This window comes from Ischnura elegans, chromosome 4, assembly GCF_921293095.1.
Source record: "Ischnura elegans chromosome 4, ioIscEleg1.1, whole genome shotgun sequence".
Lineage (NCBI taxonomy): Eukaryota > Metazoa > Arthropoda > Insecta > Odonata > Coenagrionidae > Ischnura > Ischnura elegans.
Window position 1 is genome coordinate 129,659,577 of NC_060249.1, and position 19,632 is coordinate 129,679,208.

Sequence of the window (19,632 nt, forward strand, 5' to 3'; positions counted from 1 at the left end):
GATAAGAAATATTTCCACCGTTGGGTTTCGAACTTGGTCATCATGGTGGCATCCCAGCAGTTAGTTTTGACGCCTTAGAAATACGGTCCACATCCTCTTGATTATTATTCGTGTCCAGACGTGTCTCTCATCGTTCGTAGTGGCCGCGGAAAAAATATGACGGGAGGAATAGCGGGTGAAAGAGTTTGTGTTTGTCGTGAGGAGATGGAGCAAGGGAGGAAGGGGAGATGGGAGGGGGGTGGAACTGGCCTCTCCCTTCATCCCTCCCTTCATTCTGGACACAAGCCAGTAAACCTTATAGGAAACCTCTCGATCATCGGCTACACTTCCAATTCCACCCCTTATTAACGTGCGACCCACACTCCTCTTTCCTTCACGTCTTAACAACCTGCAGGCCATCCACCTTGTTATATACTTGCATTCATTCCGATAACATCTAACGCGTCAATCAGAAGTGATGCCCACTCTTTCATCATGGAGTACGTGTCGAGCCCGCTGGCATCATTTCCATACGGTTATTCACAAAAGGAACATCACCCCTTCAGTTCCGTCGTGACCACGATGATGTTGTTTTATGCGTTGGTGGATTCCTGTGCGCCAGTCGACTATGTAGAAGACTTTTTCTCATGTCGTTATCATGCGGCTCAAATGGTGGGAAGCGGTATGCGGTTTGAAGAGCACATTTTTACTCAATTCATGCGTAATAGTAAATCTTCGGCATTTTCCCTTAAATTTGCTGAATTGAAGGAAAGTATTTCCTTTGTAAGCTTGCTATTTTTACTTATGTATAAAGTTGATTCAGGCGGAATCGGAAAAATTATTCTGGTGGAATCCTGAAACATTGTAAATTAACACTTATTACCAATAATACACAATTTCTTTCACATGATTGGTTTGAAAATATTTCGTAATATCGTCATATGATATTATCGGTGATGTATTGAAATGTATTAAAACAGTTAGTGTGAGCAAAATTGCTTTTAGAAATTTGCTACTCAGTTTTAATTCACAGTTGCTGTCTTACTGTTTCAAAAACTGAATTTGAATTGGAGTTAATTGATTTTAAGATTTTATTTCAAACTTGTCAGTTTGGTAAATGTAGTATAACTATAAAACAAAATGACTCGTTTGGATTGAAAGGTTGTCTATCTGTTGTCCTCTATATCTATTTAATATTTTAGTGAGTATAAGTTCCGCTATCTTTGCTCTTTGAGAGACAGTTTAGATGGAGGTTTTTATATTTACGTTTCATCATCGATTATTTCATTTTTGCCACAACTTTCCGTTTCTATGCCCAAATAAAAGTTTATTTCGATCAGTGATAGTGTACTGAGGGCGATTCCGAAGTCCGTTCTGTGTTCGTCTGTAGTTTATATTCTTCATTTAACATCAAGAGGATGGTAACAGATCATACGATATCATATTATACCTCAGAACATTTCGTAAAATTGGGTTCAACGGTTACGATAATTAGTTAACCATAAAAAACTTGAGATTTATGAAAGGAATAAATGAGAAAAGCATTTGAAATTTTTGAAGCATTTGTAGAAGACTGAATTTGAGATAAAATGAGAATAACATACGACTGATGTGTTAGATGTTCTAATTATTCTTAACTTTTTTCCATCTTTGCTCTTAGTTAAGTTGAATTAAATACAAACTTATTTAGGACCAATTCAAGAAATGTACACATTAACTTTAGTAACAATATAAACTTAAATTGTAACAATTTGAAACTTGAAACTTTACCATTGGCTTCAATATTTCCTACTTCCTACAGATTAGTGTCCATGTAGCAGTTGCTGCTGGACGAAATTTAGATGGTCAAAATCAAAGCCTGTACTCCTCCTTTCCATCACTTAGAACAGTCGCAAACTCATATTAAATGAAAAGTTATATAACTTTTAAAATCTCATTTCGCTTATTCTTTCCAACCTTCGCTCGGCATATTCTTCTTCCGAATTCATTATTTCGAAGAAACTTTATTATCTATCCAATTGAACGATAGGCGTAACTGATGAACATTTTTATCTTGAAAAGTAATCGTTTTGAATACCTTTTATCGGTGTACAAATAGCAATAGCAGAATCTTCAATCCTTAGTTGTATCCTCTGACCAGTCGGTGACCTAAACCGAGACCTCTTTTCTTACTTGGCATAAATGAGACCTGAAGCTTATTTTTTTACAATTGGCTTCGCCCGCTATTTTCGGATAAAATTCGTGCGATTAGTTTGGGATTTTGTGTTAAGAGACTGATTTACAGTTATTTTTTTGGGACCATGCGTGAGTAATCAGCCTCCCTAGTCCTTCTACACTTGTTGTATACCATCGACTCTCTTGGAAGCTATTCATAGCCTTCTTGGAATCAATAAAGCTACGTTTTTGGGTCGAAATCCTTGGCGCCCCGCGCTCGCGGTCGTTGAAGTCTCCTCTTATCCGTGAATGGTCTGATCCTTCTCGGAACGCGATCCCGTTGTCTTCGATGCCGTTTCCAAAGGGTTCTTCTCCCTTTGCTGCCCTCCCACTCCTCTGGCTTGTCCCACCGCGGACGTGCGTCGCCCAACCGTGGGTGACCTCTCCGCGAAGGCAACCGAATTCTCAGTCGGGGGTTAGGACAAGGGATGGTGATCAGTCCTGGCCTATGCGTGGGAAAAATAAGCAAATACAATTCTGAGAGACGATTTTTCGTTCTTCTTGCTGTCTTAAGAATCCCTCTGATTTAAAAAAATAAATGATCACCGGAATGAGTTTCATGAATTAATTTTCGTAAGCTTTTTTCCCTAAACAGGAAGTTTTATCAACTATTGCCCTAAAACCACTCTGTATGCTGCAACGTTTGTAAGTTTTTGCAGCCAAGGTAAATGAAAATGCTGCCCTCTAAACTAATTGCCATATAGGCCATATATCATTTAGCAGTTAATCGTCTTTAAATGTTAGGAATGAATTAATGCCTCAATATCAACGCCTTCATGAATATTGAATTTAAGTGCTTTAAGAAATAGCTTGCATCTATTATCTACAATATCAGGAGCAGCTGAAATAACGTAATCCAAGAGGGAACCGAAAAAAACCGTTAAAGGTGGACTCGATTCCTAATGTCGTTCATAATATAGCTTGAAGAAAAAAAATCTATACACCATGTCGTTATTTAGCCTAAAAAGTTATTATTTTCAATATCTTGTTGACAGTGTGTCTCTTCCTTTCATTATGTAGTAAATATAATGATAAACATGCTTAAACATGATATTATGCGCGTCCATTGAAACACAAATTAGCCTACTAAAGTGTTGGTTACACACCTGTTATTGCCACGATATAATAGTTTATTGTACCGAAACACATTTACAAATGTTTACCTCACTGGTATTGTTAAATCAGGGTTTTGCATTAATGCCACATTGTTTCATAATTTCACGATTTTCGTAAGTGAAACCTATTGGAGAATCAAAAGAAGCTTCTAATAATTGTTTTAACTAAATTTTTTTCCAGATAATTGAGGATTTAAAAGGATTACAGATGAAATATTTTACCGCAACCTGCTTGGTGGTTTCTTTCCTCTCATCTTTCCGTATTTGACTGATTATTTGAATGCTGCAAGTGTGATATCTAGCTTAAGGCAAATGTTAATAGAACTGTTAGCCAACCTTAAGCTGAACGATTTTATTTGAAGGATTAATTACTCTGCGAACCGCCGAGGTCATGTTCACAAGTGATGGCGCGGCTTCGATTAATGCAATGTAATGGGCGGAAAACAAGGTTGGGATCGTTTCCGAAAATAATTAAATTCCTCGCGTTTGAATGGGTGTGAAAACATAATGACGGCTTGTAGCCGTCGCGTTGTGTAAGAGCAACAAGCATTGGCCATTATCAGTAGCAGCGCGACTGTTTTCCTTTCGGTGGGGCCTTCCGAACTTCCGCTCTTTCTTTGCCTCACACCCGCCACCTTTGCTCCCGTCTTTCTTCTCCCTAGACACCACCCAACCCCTCCTCACCTTCACCTTCAGAAGATGAAGGCTCCGATCCGATGGCACCCCCTCCGCCGCGCCATTGGCCAAGGAGCCTCGATCCTCGCCCTGCCATTGGCCAAGAGCCTCCGCGGCCGACCCGCCCACCGGCCCTCCGAGGAGCTCGCGAGGGGAGGAAGGTCGCGGGGGGGGAGGGAGGCGTCTTGGAGGAGGTTTGTGGCCGAAGGAACACCACGTGCTAGCCTCCGAGCTGCCCGCCCTCCGCATCCCGTCAGTCGGGCAGAGCCTGGCCATGCGGGAAGGTCAGAGGATCCGTGCGGTCGCCAGTTTGTTCGCTTGTCGGCTTCCAGTGGCTCAGTGGCGCGGGGCGCTCAGGCTACTCCATCCGTAGAAGAGCGCTACTTGTCCGTGGGTGGCCGAGGAAGGCGGCCGTATTGTGGTGAATTGCCGTTGCATTCGACCCCTGCTGGGGGCGAGGCACCCTTCTCGCTTATCGCATTGTTTTGGTAAACCCCTTGCCGCACTCGAATCGACGCGAACTCTAACGGGACTGTAGTCGCTGTCAAGTGGTTAGTTGTTGCGCAAAGCAGAACGCCTTTTGCCGGTAGTCTGTGTAGCCGCACGGGACCCTGAACTTTCCGCGCGCAGGTGCAAGATTGCAAATTCCGTCGGAGTGGTGAGAGAGTGAGAGTTGGCGTGTGACTGTTTATCAACAAACCCATGCCCTGGATTAACAAGTTGCTCTTGGCGGGAGGGCACAGGGTTTTGTGCCTATTACTCGTTTATCGACCGAACGTTCCTGTCATTTTGGAGTGACTCCAGTCTTTAGAATCCCGTCTTGATCTCCTTACGACTAGTTGGATTGGTTTGGCTGGCCCAAAGTGTCGTTTTCAGTGAAAGCAGAAATTTTCGGCCGTTGAAGTCTCTCGCAAAATCGCTCGTTGAAGTCTCCACCATCTTCTTCGCAGCAAGCATGTGACTTTTTGATCTCAGTGGTTATCTTGTTTTTGTACTGTTATTTTTAGCGACATTTCAGCATATCTATCCGTTACTTATTAGGAAGTGTTTGTGATCTCATTCGTATTATCTCACATACTCGAAAGACTTTTTTATTGACTCTGGACTTGGCAAATCGTTTGATTCGAAGAGATCACCATGGAGACGTGTGTGCTCATCCCACAGGAGTTCTCGCTGGTGCTGACGGCGGCCACGGCGGGTGCAGACGGCCGCCGCAGCGCCGGACTCACCTCCGACTCGTCCAGCCTCTCGGTCGAGGACCGCAACGCCAATCGCCTCTTCGAAATGCGCGTGGACGTGTGGAGCAACACCCGGATCCCTCAGGGCGCCGTCGTGTACCCCTTTCAGGGCACCATCCGCCTGGATAAGCTGGAAGTGTACTCTTACCTGGACGACAATGACGTGAGTACCCACCACTCGATTTAACTGAGGAGCCAGAGATTACGCTATTTCCAGACTATAATTTCATGCAAATAGTTTCATTTGCTCCAGCCAATTTAGGTAATAACCCGTGGCTGTCGTTCGGTACGAACATTTTCTTATTCAAGATATCCATATTGTTCTCCTGTTTTTTACGACTGCTATTTATTAAGAAAGTAACAAACTCCGTTCAAGAATTTTCTGTGTTAGAATGAGGTCCTATGGGATGAATCTTCTTACCCTTATGAGCCTATGGCATAAGTGCGTGGTACAGCAGTTAGAGTTATTCTGAGGAATACTTTAAACTTACCCTTCATCTTATGAATAAATTTTATGAATATATTCATACATATTTAACACAATTTTCAGCTCAAATATTTCTTTTGCTTCAACAAAACTAGCCGGTTAGGTTAAAACATGAAAAGTGACAGAAAAATATGACTCTAGTTAATTTCTCAGTACTGATATTTAATGTTGGAACTCCCAAAAAGTTGTCTTCCTCCTCAAAAAGCGCACCTGAACTTGGCTCGCTTAGAGTAGTATCCTAGATGGAAGTTAAAATTCAAGCTATAATTTTTTCTTATGGGAGATAAATGATAGTATGAAGAATTTTCTATTCCAATGCATTATTATTTCCTTTATGCATCACTAATAATCTGAATTGAGTGTTTGTTTGGTAAAACTTTTGGCTATTCACTGAATATTGGGAATGTTTATTCCCATATTAATAAGGAATCACGCGGTTATGGTATGCTAGCCATGATCGCTTCCAAGCCCCTTTTATTTCTTCGAAATAATATTTTTTCTTCTTTGAAATGAGAGAGGTTAACTCCAAAATTTACCCAATATTTTTATGATAGGAAACCAGATGTATGTATGCCATATCGCTCTATTTGGCTCGCAAATCATCCATTTGTTCGCATAAAATCGTATCCCTCAAATAATCACCGTCAAGATAATTCTCCGAGACATTTGTCTCGGCTCTCCGCGGGAGACCGTGCGGATGCAGGTGTTCGCTTGCTATATGGATCGTGCGCTTAGTGACATGTGTACGCTGCCGTACGCACGAGCGGTCTTGATTCAGCGTGCGGCTGAGAAGGCGGGAGTCGTGTTGACAAAGGCGTGTGCAGAAGGACGACAGAGTCAGCGTGGAAGGCACGCGGGGCGCACGCGACTCGGTCCGTACGGCCCGTGTCGACTCAAACTCAAAATATGCCGCTTGATCGGATATGGTCTCGCTCTGCCGGGGAACGTTCTCAGTCTTCCGTTAAAAACGCGTGCCCGCAAATATTCGAGTTTACTCCTAAAAGGGTTCCACTCTTGACCGCGACGAATGAGTTACCTAGCTTGAATCAGACCGCGAATTTCGTGTCGGTATAAGGGTTGCGGAATTCCCAGTTGAAGCGAGGTAACGCACGTCTGGTGACTTATACTTTTAATTACTGTATTGTGAAATCGCTTATATCCTTGCTAATGCTATAGATTAAAATTTTTCGCGTGTAATTCCGGGTTGCATTTTGTTTACTTTTTCAATAGTTCCAATCAGGAAATTGATTAAAGAACTACTTTACTTTAATAGTGGGGAAGAATATTGGTATGTAATGGAAAGGTTGCATTTCAAAGGCAGATAAATGTGATGGCTACCAATTGCCTTTGGTATAATTTATCAGAATGATTCCTCAAACTAACTCATAGTGAATCTACAGAATTTATTGAGCTGGATTCCTGGAACAAGTAAATCTGAATCATTTTTCTCTCGAGTATTTTTGTGCCTAAAACTAAGAACATTTCCACTCTCTCTTGCCTTTTGAGGACTGCCGGAAAAAAATCGTTTTTTCCTCCTTGTACTTGTTTCTCTGTATACTTTCTCGGAATAGTGGAAATCCTTCCGTTTGAGTTCCCTTCTTCCGACCCGAAAACGCCCATTTCACTCGGAAAGAAACCGATAGCATGGGATGGAATCTGGAAACAATTGGTCTAAAATTCACTTTTAATTTTGCTTATATTTTTCTTGGTGGGCAATATTCCATTATTTTGTTGATCTTAATAAATGATTTCATCCTAGCTCTTTCAACTCACATTGAAACTCTAAAAGTTGAACCGTTAAGCTCAACAATCTTTTACGTCTGTTAATTCATGCCAAAAAGTTTTTTTTGTATTTTCATTCTATCGAAAATAAGTAAATTAAACTATTTTTGTGTTCTATTATTTGTATCCTCCGTAAGCAATCTTGTAGATGTCTCTCTTAGTGATTACGTAAATTTACTTACTCTTTTATGATTTTCTTTATTTATTTAGGGGAAGAAATCATAAGAGTCTTCTATGTAACTAATTGAAAATCCTTGCTTGCTGTGAGACTTTACATGTGAATCCTCTCTCCCTCTCTTCCGTCATCGCCGTAATCCTAGCCGCGATTCATTGAGGAGCCCTTAAATAATCAACTCGTTCCTCGTGCTCTTCCCTTTCCTTCTTTCGCGTCTTTGTGGCTCATCATCAGCCGCGTCAACGAAAAATCAACAGCGTTCCTCCCTGCGTGTCGCTTCCTAAGGAGTGCTCAGTTGAAAGACGACCGGACTTTCCATTTCAAGCGAAAATAGCTTTTTTTTTTAGCAAGACTCAGTGCGGAAGATAAGATAGGAGTGGACAATAGTTATCCAACATTTATATCCCTCCCCAATACAACCTCACAATGCACAGGAGTTCAATGATGAATACTCATGATCAAATGGCCGATCTTCGCGACGAATATCATCAGCAGAAAAATTTGAATCACATTCATCAGCGTATGTTTTTGTACGAGACATCTTTCATCTCTCTATCTTCATCAATTTTAACTGCATTTATTGTTATCTAAACTATAATTAAATAATGAAAATATTTCATGTTTCGTGAGAGGACGTGAACTTGTCTATTTAAAATCGAAATCAATGCTCATTTCTGGTCTTTACAATTATATTAACCAGATTTCATTGAAAATTGTATTTTTTGTTGGAGTTAGAAGTCGGCGTAGCGGACGTTGTTAATACCTTAGTTCCTAATAAAAAAAAATCTTCCACATCCTTATAAAAATTTCTTTCAAAGATATTAGCTTTTCTCGTTCGACTCCACTACCTTCCCTGTGCTTATTTTTCGAGAACATGCCACCATTTTTATTTCCATGCGCTTATATCGTACGAGAACATTGAAGGACTCTTCTTGTTATAATAAAAGAAAGTTTTTCAGGCCTTACAGTGTGATCAGATTAGACAGATGGCTTTTCTTGTTTCCAATTGAGTTGTTCACCCAGCTGATAATTTTTTTTGCTAGAAATCGTTGCATGGGCTGATGGGCGATATTAGAGCCCAACTCATCCTTACGTCGCCCTAAAATGATAGTATTTACTTTAATCCCGAGTGCTTCTTGCTTTCGACACCTTCTCTCGTCGTACGCTGGACTCGTATCTTGGCGGTCGTTGGCTCATCTTGAGTCGCTTGCGGCCGTCTCGTGGAGCTGAATGTTCGTAGTAGATGCGTCCAGTATCCTTTTAATCAGAAATAATTACATACCTATTATGTGTGAATTAAAGCGGTGTTTGAAAGACGACGTTCTTGTAATAGTGTGCGGAAAGGTTCAGTGTCCTTTTCTTGCTCATGTGCTGGATATTGGTATGATTATGTGCGATACAAGAATCCATATTTTTCCGGTATGTATTTATGAAGTTACAATTATTGTTCATCTTTTAAGTGATAGATTGTCTCCGTCAGAACTCTTAATTTTCAAAATGTTTCAATAATGAATGCCTCGCATTGAAATTATTTCGGGGACCGCGTGTGTGGTGCGGACCACGGTCTGTCGCGGACCACGGTCTGTCGCACCCGTCATTCCGTTGTCACATCTCGCTCCAAAACCCTGTGCGGCTCCAGTGAAGGGGGTTCTTTCAATCACGTCCTTTTACATCTACGATTGCTTGCAAGAGTGTGATGGTCAAATCAGGGTCCGCACCGTATCGACCGTTACCTCCCCAGATTGAAACAGACCCCTGTACCTTACGGGAAATGATATTCGTGCTTAAGATGGATGATTAGATAGACGAGCCACACAAGACCTGTACAAGACATCCGCAGAAATGTTACTTATACAGTAAACACTAGCAACGTTCTCCTCTTCATACTTCAAAGAGGTAATCGTTTTGGGGTTCGGGTAGGTGCGGCGGCTATACTGTGGGCTTTCCAACCCGTGGGCCCTGGTTCAAATACCGGTGGTGGCGGAGAGAGCTTTGCGGAGGACACTTCAAGTACAATATTCCGTCAGGCATCCCTTGCGTGGTCCCCTCGGCGCCTTTCGTTTAGAACGGGGCAATGCCGTCGTCAGATTCCTCTTCACTCTTTCTTCCATGCACTTCTCTATGGCGCAAATGGCCAAAGCTGTCCGATGCCTTCTACAAACACCATTCCATGCGAAAAAATCCTTTTTTCTTTCATATTTCTGTTTATGTGTTTATGAGATTATTTATTTATTTTCTTTTCTATTATTTATTATTATGAGATTATTATATTATTATTTATTTTCAGTGATATCCCATTTCTATACTTTTGTAATATTTATGTTTAATGCGTTGTTTTTGATGCAGCAGGGCACATTGTTAAACTCATCATTTCAGCTTTAGGGACGCTGTGGAAAATATCCATGGCTGCAGTCCTTCCCGTTAAAAAAATCATGCAATTCAATCGTATTGCACATCCTATTTCCCTTCTGTATATCTTTTTAAAACTTTTGGCTCATGTGCGTGATGCTTTCGATTGTAAATTTCCTTGTCTGTCTTGTTTATCCTTCACGAAAAAAATTTTATCCGACTTTGCTACATATTCCCTTTGCCTCTTTTTGCTATTGGGTTTTGTAAATACGGGGGCGTATTGTGACTCTTGACAGCCGGAATGAAGCGGGAGTCGAAAGGCCTCTCGTGTGACCACATGTAGGCTGTGACCACATGTGCACATGACTGATGCACGAATCCCCGCTCGATTGCCTTGCGACCCTACGAACGTCTCATTGAGTACTATCGAACAGTAGAGTATCATTTCCTGGGAAGCTCCTCCGATGACCGCCACAAAGGGGATGGCCGGCAGTCAGGGGGAGTGCGGAAGCGATATACTCTTGCCTTTACTAATAATAAACTTGAAATTATTTAATTATCGAAATCAGGTCTGTCAAGTCCTCTCCAGCATAAAGTGTGGAGACGCCCCAACAAGTAAAACCCTGGATGGTAGACTCTCCCTAGCGGAATTCAAACCCGATACCTCCGTATAACTGAGAACGTCAAGCTTGACTGCGTGAAACATCTCCGCAGTGGCAATAAAGGAGTAAAACTTTATGATAGTGAACCTGACAAAGCTTTACTCCTTTATTTCCGATACCTCCAGATTAGCAGGCAGAGACTTCACTCCCCCCTTCACCCAGTACGGACGGAGACGCCACCTTTCGAAAGCACGAAATCCATGAGTAACAGACTGCATTCATTAAATGGCACAAAGAGTACGAAGTCTGAAAACCATTCTGAATCCTAAAAGTTGCATTGAGTAATCAAGCAAAAAAAATTACGATAGTCAAGGACCGATTAATTGAGTATTGCTCCTAATCGAAAAAGGAGTCTTGTGTGATAATAAATGTCAAGGGCGTATTTTCGGGGTGCTTGGAGTGGAACTGGGGTGCAGGGTGCGTGGTGCGGGTGTCTAATAGGTGCGGTCGAATGCGCCATTGATGCCCATGAACACAACCGCTTCCGCTATCCTATGCGTTAGTTTTTTTTCAAATGAAACGTATAAAACTACGTGCTCTCTGAATTTTCCGCACCAAACACGTTTTGTTAGACTTCATAATTTAATTTGTTGCTATTACACATGTAGAGGCAAAATCTTTTTCCTCATTCTGAAATGGATTTGAGGTAACTTGTCATACTAAAAAGGGGAATCAATCACGTATTCTTTTCATGTTTCATTTGCGCAAATTCCGGTAGTTGACTAAATTCTGCTCTACTAAACCCTTTCCGGGATCGTAAATAACACTGCACTAGATGGCATGTGTGACTCGCGCACTCGTGCCGAGAAAAATGTTCGTTTCGTCACTGAGCGAAGGCTGGATCGAAACGTGGATAAAATTGCGGAGGAACGCCTCTTTTATATAGATATATATATTTTTTGCTTCAGATTACGCAGCATGTGTATTTCGCGCTCAGCGTCGCGAGGTCGACCGGAACGCCTTTGTATTCGCACGGCCGTGATTCGAAGCAGTAATGCGGAATTTATTTATTCTCAATCTCTTTTGTAGTCTCCGGAGCATGCGCTCCTGTTAAAGAGTTTCTCAGAGGAATTGAAGAATAATGACACCGATTACCTGCAAGGCATGTCACCTGAGATGAGTTACTGTTAAAGTCCCCGTCCATAACTGGAAAACTACTGCCGTGCCTCGTATGTAGATCATTAAAACGACCTCTGTTGGACGCGAACTCAGGCTCGGGATTGTATTTAAAGGAATGGCTTACATTCTACGCGTCCTCTATCTCTCATCGGCGTTTTCTCTGTGCGAGAGAGGCGAGTGTCCCCCTTCGGTTTATATGCAAGGAATGAAATGATGGCTTCTGAAATGAAATAATTGAGACTTCTGACAGAATATTAACTTAACCACTCACTTAGCTCGAAATGCGTTTACGTATGCGGTGAGTTAGTGAGGGGAACTGTTTCATCGTGATTGCAAGACACTCAGCAAAGTCCATTTTTAAAAACTTCATTCCTCACGCTTCTGGTTTCGCCACTGTAACGTTATTCTTTTGATAAACATATCATAACTTTATTACATCATTTAAGTCTCTTTTTAGTAGAACCTGATTATTGCCTCTAATGTTTAGACTACAGTTATTAGTATGCACCAAATCGTGTGAAATAAAAATTGATTTGTGAGCAGTTCAACGCGTGAAATGCTTTTCAATTTTGGATTTAAATAAAACCCCATTTTTTGCTAAATTGGTCAGATAAATATTTTAAACACCATTAAAATATAATTGATTAATATTCACCAGTATGTAAATTGTTTCCTCACCGGAACATGCATTGATGCAATAATTTGTTTGACATATTGACATACATGATATATGAAGAGACTCCTATTGTCGACTATATTGAGTGAGCCGGTCACCCATATTGAGTGGAAGAGAAGTTTTTAGTCGCTTATGTCATCTATGTATACATTACCAATGTATAATATTTCGAAAATAACCCTCGAAAGATTTCTTTTTGGGTCTTCAATTATTTACTGTGGAAATTATGTTGAGATGAGGTTTCATTCTCTAGCGCAAGTATCAACTTCTGTAGCCTCACTATCGTGATAGAAAATGGTGATGCAATAGCTAATTTCATTTGTAATTTTCCCACCCCACTACTGCTACGAGGCAAATCAATCACGAGTGGCTCACGACGAGTGAATAATGGAAAAGAGTGCATGCGGATGTCGGCGTCGAATTTCTAGGATGTGATTAGACAATTCCGTCATGAATGGATGCAAGCGGTCGACATTCTCATTTCGCTCTTCTTTTATTTTTCATATATCTGCGTTCACCGTCGCTTTCCCTCCCACGAGTGCGCATATTGCATTGTGGGTAAGGCGTCATTCTCGCCGAAGTCCTTCGCCGATAATCAGTTCGTGGGTGGACGGACACTTTTTACGATGAATGCTTTAAGAGACATTTAAGAAAGACTTCAATGCCCTTCCCGCTCTGCGAGTGTCGGAAGATATTTCATGGTGACGGATGTCCCGCCTGTAACGCATGTGTGAGAACGTGGAGTGACCACTTTTGAAAGGCAATTACGTGCATTAGAGTTAAAATAGGGATAGATAAATGACGAAATGGGACAAAAGCTAGATACACTGCTGCTTTTCTTGTTCAAATCTACGTTTCTTTGGGCTAATGTTTAGTTTGAATTATACGTATTTTAAACGCGAATTTTTATAGTTGTTACTCCAGCGGTCAAGAAAAAGTAGCCTTTTTTAAGCGCTCGTACGAATTACTGACTCAGGTAGCCCATCACTTGGAGTGATCGTTAGTGATATAAATATCTTTGGAATAAATTTTATAAGTTTCAAAATTTTTTTTCAGAAAAAGAGCTGACATCATTTTTTTAAATTCGAGCAATTGCGGCTTATAGTAAGTTCATCTTACCCGTTGTTAATTACTATAAAGTTAGCTCATATTTAAATTGCATAAACTAATATTTATTGCAATGAAAATGGTTTTTATATTCTTTCGATCCTCTTGAGGTGAACGGCAAATTCAGGGTGCATCGCGGCCGCGTTTTCCAGGGTCTTTGCTATCTCCACGACCCCAGGCGACTAGCACTTGGGAAAGTCGTCAAATGTTTAATTAGCGAGGGTGATTTTGTCTCCCGGGAGACGGCTCGAGTGATCTATCGGAGGCCGATGAAGCTTCTTCCGCCTCTGGTGCACGCCGTCCGCTTGGACACTCACTCTACTTCAGCCGTGCTCTCGATGTGATCGTGAGGACGACTAGCAATCGCTTTGCAGTCATCAGCGAAACGAAAACGTATTTTTCATCGTAAATCCCAAATTTTTATATCGTTACGCTGGTATATAAGGTGACGAGATTCAAAAATTCAATTTTTTGTGAGTTTACGCAAAGGAGACAGCACATTAAAAATAAATTTTGGATCAATCTTAGATTATGTTTGGATAATCTCGCGCTGTCACCGACACGTTGAAACAGGTAACAACTATGAAGTAGCAGTTTTTTGCGACTCTGGCTGTCTTAATTGTATTAGCTAAAACACATTGCAGAATATTTAAGTTAATGTAGTTAGATGATTTGTACCTTGTAGGCGGAAGATTTAAGAAATGGGCTAAAGTCAACCTAAAACAGTTATGCTAGAGACTTTAGGGATCGAAAGCGAATAAGTTTGCAGTGAACCGTTGCAGATCCATCCATAGGCGAGAAGAAGTTTGCAAATATCACTCTAATTTGCCTTAATATGGTCTAAGTCCCGGAATTGACTCATGTCAGTGAACATTTTTGGAGCGATTCCTAAAAAAGGATTTTAGCTCATTTATTGTCACGATTTCGGCGTTATATCACTAGATGCTCGATCCTTAAAATTTAGATGGAATACCAGGGTAATAAGGACTTGTGGTTTGCATGATAAAAGGCGGTCATGAACTATCAGCTTTACCTCCCATTTGAATCTATCCGAATTTGAGACTTGCGTATACTTTTGCGGGAACGCAGAACTCTATTAATTATAAAAACATAAAATGTTGTTGAGTTCATTGGGTAAATTGATACAATTTTGCGGAATAAAACGATTTGTTTGTACGCCTAACTTCGTTTAATATATAAAGGTGATGTAATCACCCAAAATGGGATAAGTTAAAAGTCACCGAGGCTTGAAATGATGCTTCTACAGTGATGATGTCACGAGAAAGGCCCTCATTTAATGCTACTGCAAGATATTCAGCTGCTCAGTCAGCAAATTGAAGCGATTTAAGTTGACCGTAATGGAATGCTATTTTATAAGATCTTTCATTGTGCGAGAAAAGAATCTTTGCAATCGTCTTTTCTTTGAAAAACGAAAAGCGAGCGCCTTGTGTTTAGGTTTCGAGGAAGAGACGCTGTCGACGTTAGAAGCCACCTGCCGAGGCCTGAGCGCCCGTCGTCATGGGAGACAAAAGTCCGATTAAATAACTTTCCATTGGCCAGACTCTGGAAAAGGGTTTAGTCATTTTTTCCGTCCTTTTCTGCTATCCGTAGCCAATTGCTGATTGTTGCACTCTTCCTTTGTCGTAATTTACCAAAGGAGTCACTTTCGTATTAGTTTTCTGTAAGTTGCGATCGGGCGTTCATAAAATTAACGAGCGATTCCATTTTCCGTTACATCAGTGTCTTCTTAATCTTGCATATCTATCGTGATTTTCCTCAACTGATAAACTAAACTACTTAATCCGTACCGTTTTCACTATCTCGAAAGTGATAAAATGGTAATTTGAAATATTATCACTTATTGAAGACTTATCTGACCATTGGTTTTCAAAGATCATATCAGGTGTTATGAATATTAAGAAAATGAATTGTGTCTAAAATTATTTTCATCGATGGGATGGATGTAACCGCTTTACGGAAAAATGTCACCTATATTTTTGTATTCAATTACCGAAATGGGTTTAAACCTTTTCCTTTCTTAACTTTAACATACGTAAGAATAAAACAAAAGCCTTATATGAAGGAAAATAATTTAATAATTACTGGCGCATATTACAGTTATAAATCCCCGAGAATAAATTTAACGACCAATATAATTTTGCACTATTGTGTTGAATAACTTAAAGCGTGGAGATCTTTGAGAAAATTAAATTTAGTTCGATGAAAGTTCAATAACACACTTTTTCACTCATATCGGTTTCTACTAATTGCAGGCATTCTAATTGATGGGCCTCCTTTAAGTTGCATGTACTTACCCCTGCACTTTGTCTTGGCATCCTGTGGAAATCGAAGGAGATTTGCGGGTAGTGGGACGAATCAATTGAGCGTTGATTAACGGCAGCGTTTGACTCGGCCCGACCGTGGAAAGCGAGTCTTATCCTAATTAGCCGCCCGACCCATTCAGACGTGCCGAAGAGAGTGTAGCAGATCCGCGCCGAACAACACACGCCGTCGCGCGCGCCGCTATGGTTGCATTAATGGCTCGCGCAAGCAAAGTACAATTACCCACTCCCCCGCGAACGAATCTGCCCAATGAAAGTCCCCGAAGGCCTCGGTAACGATCGCGGCGCTAATTTGCGATGCCGCTCGAGACAAAACGCGCGCTCTTTCACGCCACGCGATCTTTTGCAGCTCATCAACCAACTCTCCCCCTCCACTCTCCAATAGATTGTCATCATCTGCCAGCTAGGATTACCCGCAGCGCTTCGAGACTTTTTCGCGGCGACAACAACAACGGCTAAACAATTGAATTGCGACTCTAAATTTTATAGACATTTTTATTTGGTTACCCCCAACTGATTACAATACTCTCACGTCAATCTCAGGGGAATTACCCTTTTTTATTCTGATATTTCCCTTGATAATGACACGTGAGTTTAATAAGCAGTCGGGGTTAACTAATTTAAAGGGCACTTGGAATTTAAAAACCTATAATTTATTTACTCAGTTGTGAATTCGATGCTTCAAAAAGTTACCTCGCCAATCTGTGCATTAAATAACAACAGCAACTGGGTGGTTCAGTGAGTAAACCACCTAGACTGCGCCTTTGAAAATAAAAATTTCATTAACAAAATTCAGTCGTCTCTCGTGGTCAGCCATTTGGAAGTTTATAATTTATGAATGAATGCAGGGTAAGGCGAAACCACGCATGTGCGTTGAAACTCATTATAATGGCAATAAAAGTCAGTAGATTCAAAGACAGATTTGTATTACAAATTTCATTCAAATATTTCAAGATTCCGAAAATATTGTACCAAGGAATGCTGCTTATTCTTACGATACCTTCTCGAATTTTATAGACAAATAGAAGTCTTTAAAAAAAGTAATTTGCAGCTGTTGTCTAAATTTCTACGCATATGCAAACATTACCACAATTAATGGCCTTTTGGAGCTACGGAGAGATCTCCTTTTTGATTGACGGCATATGCTTTCCAGTTAGAATCGTTAGTACTTCTATGATGGTTAGGCGCATCTCTGTACTCAAATTTCAGTTAAATTTAGTTACTATGTCCATGTTAGCGTATTTATTTTCTTTTTCATCCTCAATTAATTTATCTATTTGTTAAATATGAGAATTTTCTTATCTACTTGCCCTCTCGATATGTATCACAAGACTATCTTACCCCATGATCTTTTTGATTAATTTTCCGTCGTATCCTGAAATTTTCACGAAGAGAACGTTCCTCCGTAGAGCCTCCTTGTTGATCTCCCTAGCGTAACCCTCCTATCGGAGTGTAAATAGCCGAGTGAGTACCTACCTTTCGCTTCTAGAGCAGGTGTGCTGGTGTAGCCCCTAATTCCTCGCTCCTCCGTCTCGCTCGTAAAGGATTATCGGCAGTGGTAGAGTCGAGAGGCCGAGCCACTATCGATATCAGTCACCGGCTTCCGTCCCATCTTCCCTAGTTCGATTTGAAATGGGACGCGCTAATGTACTCCGGGATTAGAAGGCGAAGAGACGCCACTTCGGAGAGGTCGTTTTCATCCCCCCTGCTCCTCTGCTATGTATCTCCTCCTTTCCCCGCTAGAGGTCTCTGCGGTGTGCAAGCGCCCTGAACGGAGTGATGAGCTTCTTCACCTGGAAAAATTTGCCGGAATTAAATCTTCCTGATGGTTTTGTAAATTTGGTCACTTTTTTACTCGGAAGCAGCCTTTCCATTAGTTATCTCACGAGTGTTACCGATGTCGCCTAAAATTGTGGATGGAAATTATGCTTTACCAACTACGTTCCAGAGGTAAAGGATCATGAAAGCTCGATAATAATTCATGCTATCGTTTCAGCTTGTGTGTCCTTCCGTGGTTTCAGAACCTCTGGCTATGTCATCATGAAGGTGCTGTAATTGTCGGATCGGAAGTTGCGTGTCAGCGTAGGACGTACCGAGTGAAGTCTCCTCTCTTCTTATTTCACAGCTGAACAAAGTAAATCCGCATGCACTGCTCACGGCCGGCCAGAGAATTATTAAAGTTATGACTTCCCACGAACCCAAAATGAGCCCTGTGTAGAATTTGATTTTTTACTCGAAATCTTTTATTGAATGCTCATTTGTGTGGGAGGTTGTATTTTATTTTTTTATACATTAACCCTAATACCTTTCTGGAACTCTTTGGCTCAACAGTTTTTCACGGCCTCTCGCATGAAAAATATAGAGCGACAGAATCCTGAAGGGACATTGAAGAATCGAGGGTAGCGGTTGTGGATTTTGCGGACGCTAAAGCGACGTATCTCAGTCAGACAGCGGCACGGAGGCGAGCGTCATACAAACCTACAACCTCCGACGTAACCCCGCTCGGCTGCCGAGAGCGGGGCCACTGTGTCTGCGCTTCCTTTGAGATCTATTACTAGCGGAATGGAAACCACCCGGAGAATTCGCGGGATATCCTAAATAGCTCCTTGGAGAAACGTGTATAATAAATGGAATTGAAGTATAAAAAAATTGAGTGCGTTTCGCTCGCACAATAGCCTACATTTTTCCCCTATTACGAGCGACTCCTCTTCCCCGTAATGGCACTGGAGCAAGCCGTTTCTCCGACCAGCCTTGCCTTTTTTTCTAAAAAAACAAGCGAGCAGCGAGATCCGCTGCAATTCCTCAGATTCGCTTTCGACGGAATGCGCCCGATTGGACGGTGCATCTTCCCTCTCTCTTCTCCCGCGGCGGATCGTAATCCCTTGATGGACTTTGCTCGCTCGCTCGAGGGGCGGTTCTGGGAAGTCGCACTGCACACGACGTTGACATCTGAGTGAGCCGAGAATGGAGAGGCCCGCTGCTGGGACGGGGATGGGACAAGGGAGGAGAACGGGGTAAGTGGAGTAGGAAACGAGGGAAGGAAGAGGAAAGAGAAGTTCCCCGCTAATGAGGCGCGAAAAAACTCACACAAAGCATCGCGAACGCACCACTCGCCCTTAATCCACTTTTATTGGTCTTCAATCGTTCTTGGAGTGGAAAGTTATAAAATATTGCGCAATGGGTCAAGTCAGGTGGCTGTAACATTCTGGACTATGTTTCAAATTTATGATGCATTTCTGACCGAATCAGTGTATAATTTCCATTGAATCTAACTCTGATTAGTATTACTCTTTAGTCTTCTTTATAAAACTGTAAAATTAATTTTCTACAAACAGCGGATACTAAAAACATTTCCCTGTCACTTAAGACTCATAGGAATATTTATATTTTGTGCTATGATATTGTGTCTATATTAATCTAGATGAAAATGCAATTAGAACCGTGCTCTTTCAAATCCGTTAATGAGTAATTTCATGTATTCATTGCATTAAGACGAGAAGACAGATTTAATGCGGAGAATTTTATGGGATTGTTAATTTCTCTGGTCCTTGGAAGCGCATGTATAGGTAGAGCAGGAGTTGCAATCTAATTATCGGTTTTTCAACCGTTCTAAATTTGAAAAACAAATTACGTGGATGAGATTGCAATTCAACTTATTTACTCCGCATAAAATCAGTAGGCTATCAGCAGAAGAGATGCGAAGATCCATTAA

General features: G+C 41.2%; 1 protein-coding gene across 1 annotated transcript in view; it reads left to right on the forward strand.

Moving 5' to 3' along the window:
* Nucleotides 1-4,232: 4,232 nt before the first annotated feature.
* The window catches only part of LOC124158053 (zinc finger protein 316), a 224,286-nt gene continuing 208,886 nt past the window's right edge, over nucleotides 4,233-19,632 (forward strand). The window contains exon 1 of the mRNA XM_046533219.1: nucleotides 4,233-5,384. Within this exon, the coding sequence (XP_046389175.1) occupies nucleotides 5,121-5,384 (264 nt within the window). The 5' untranslated portion in view covers nucleotides 4,233-5,120. The remainder of the gene's footprint in view (nucleotides 5,385-19,632) is intronic.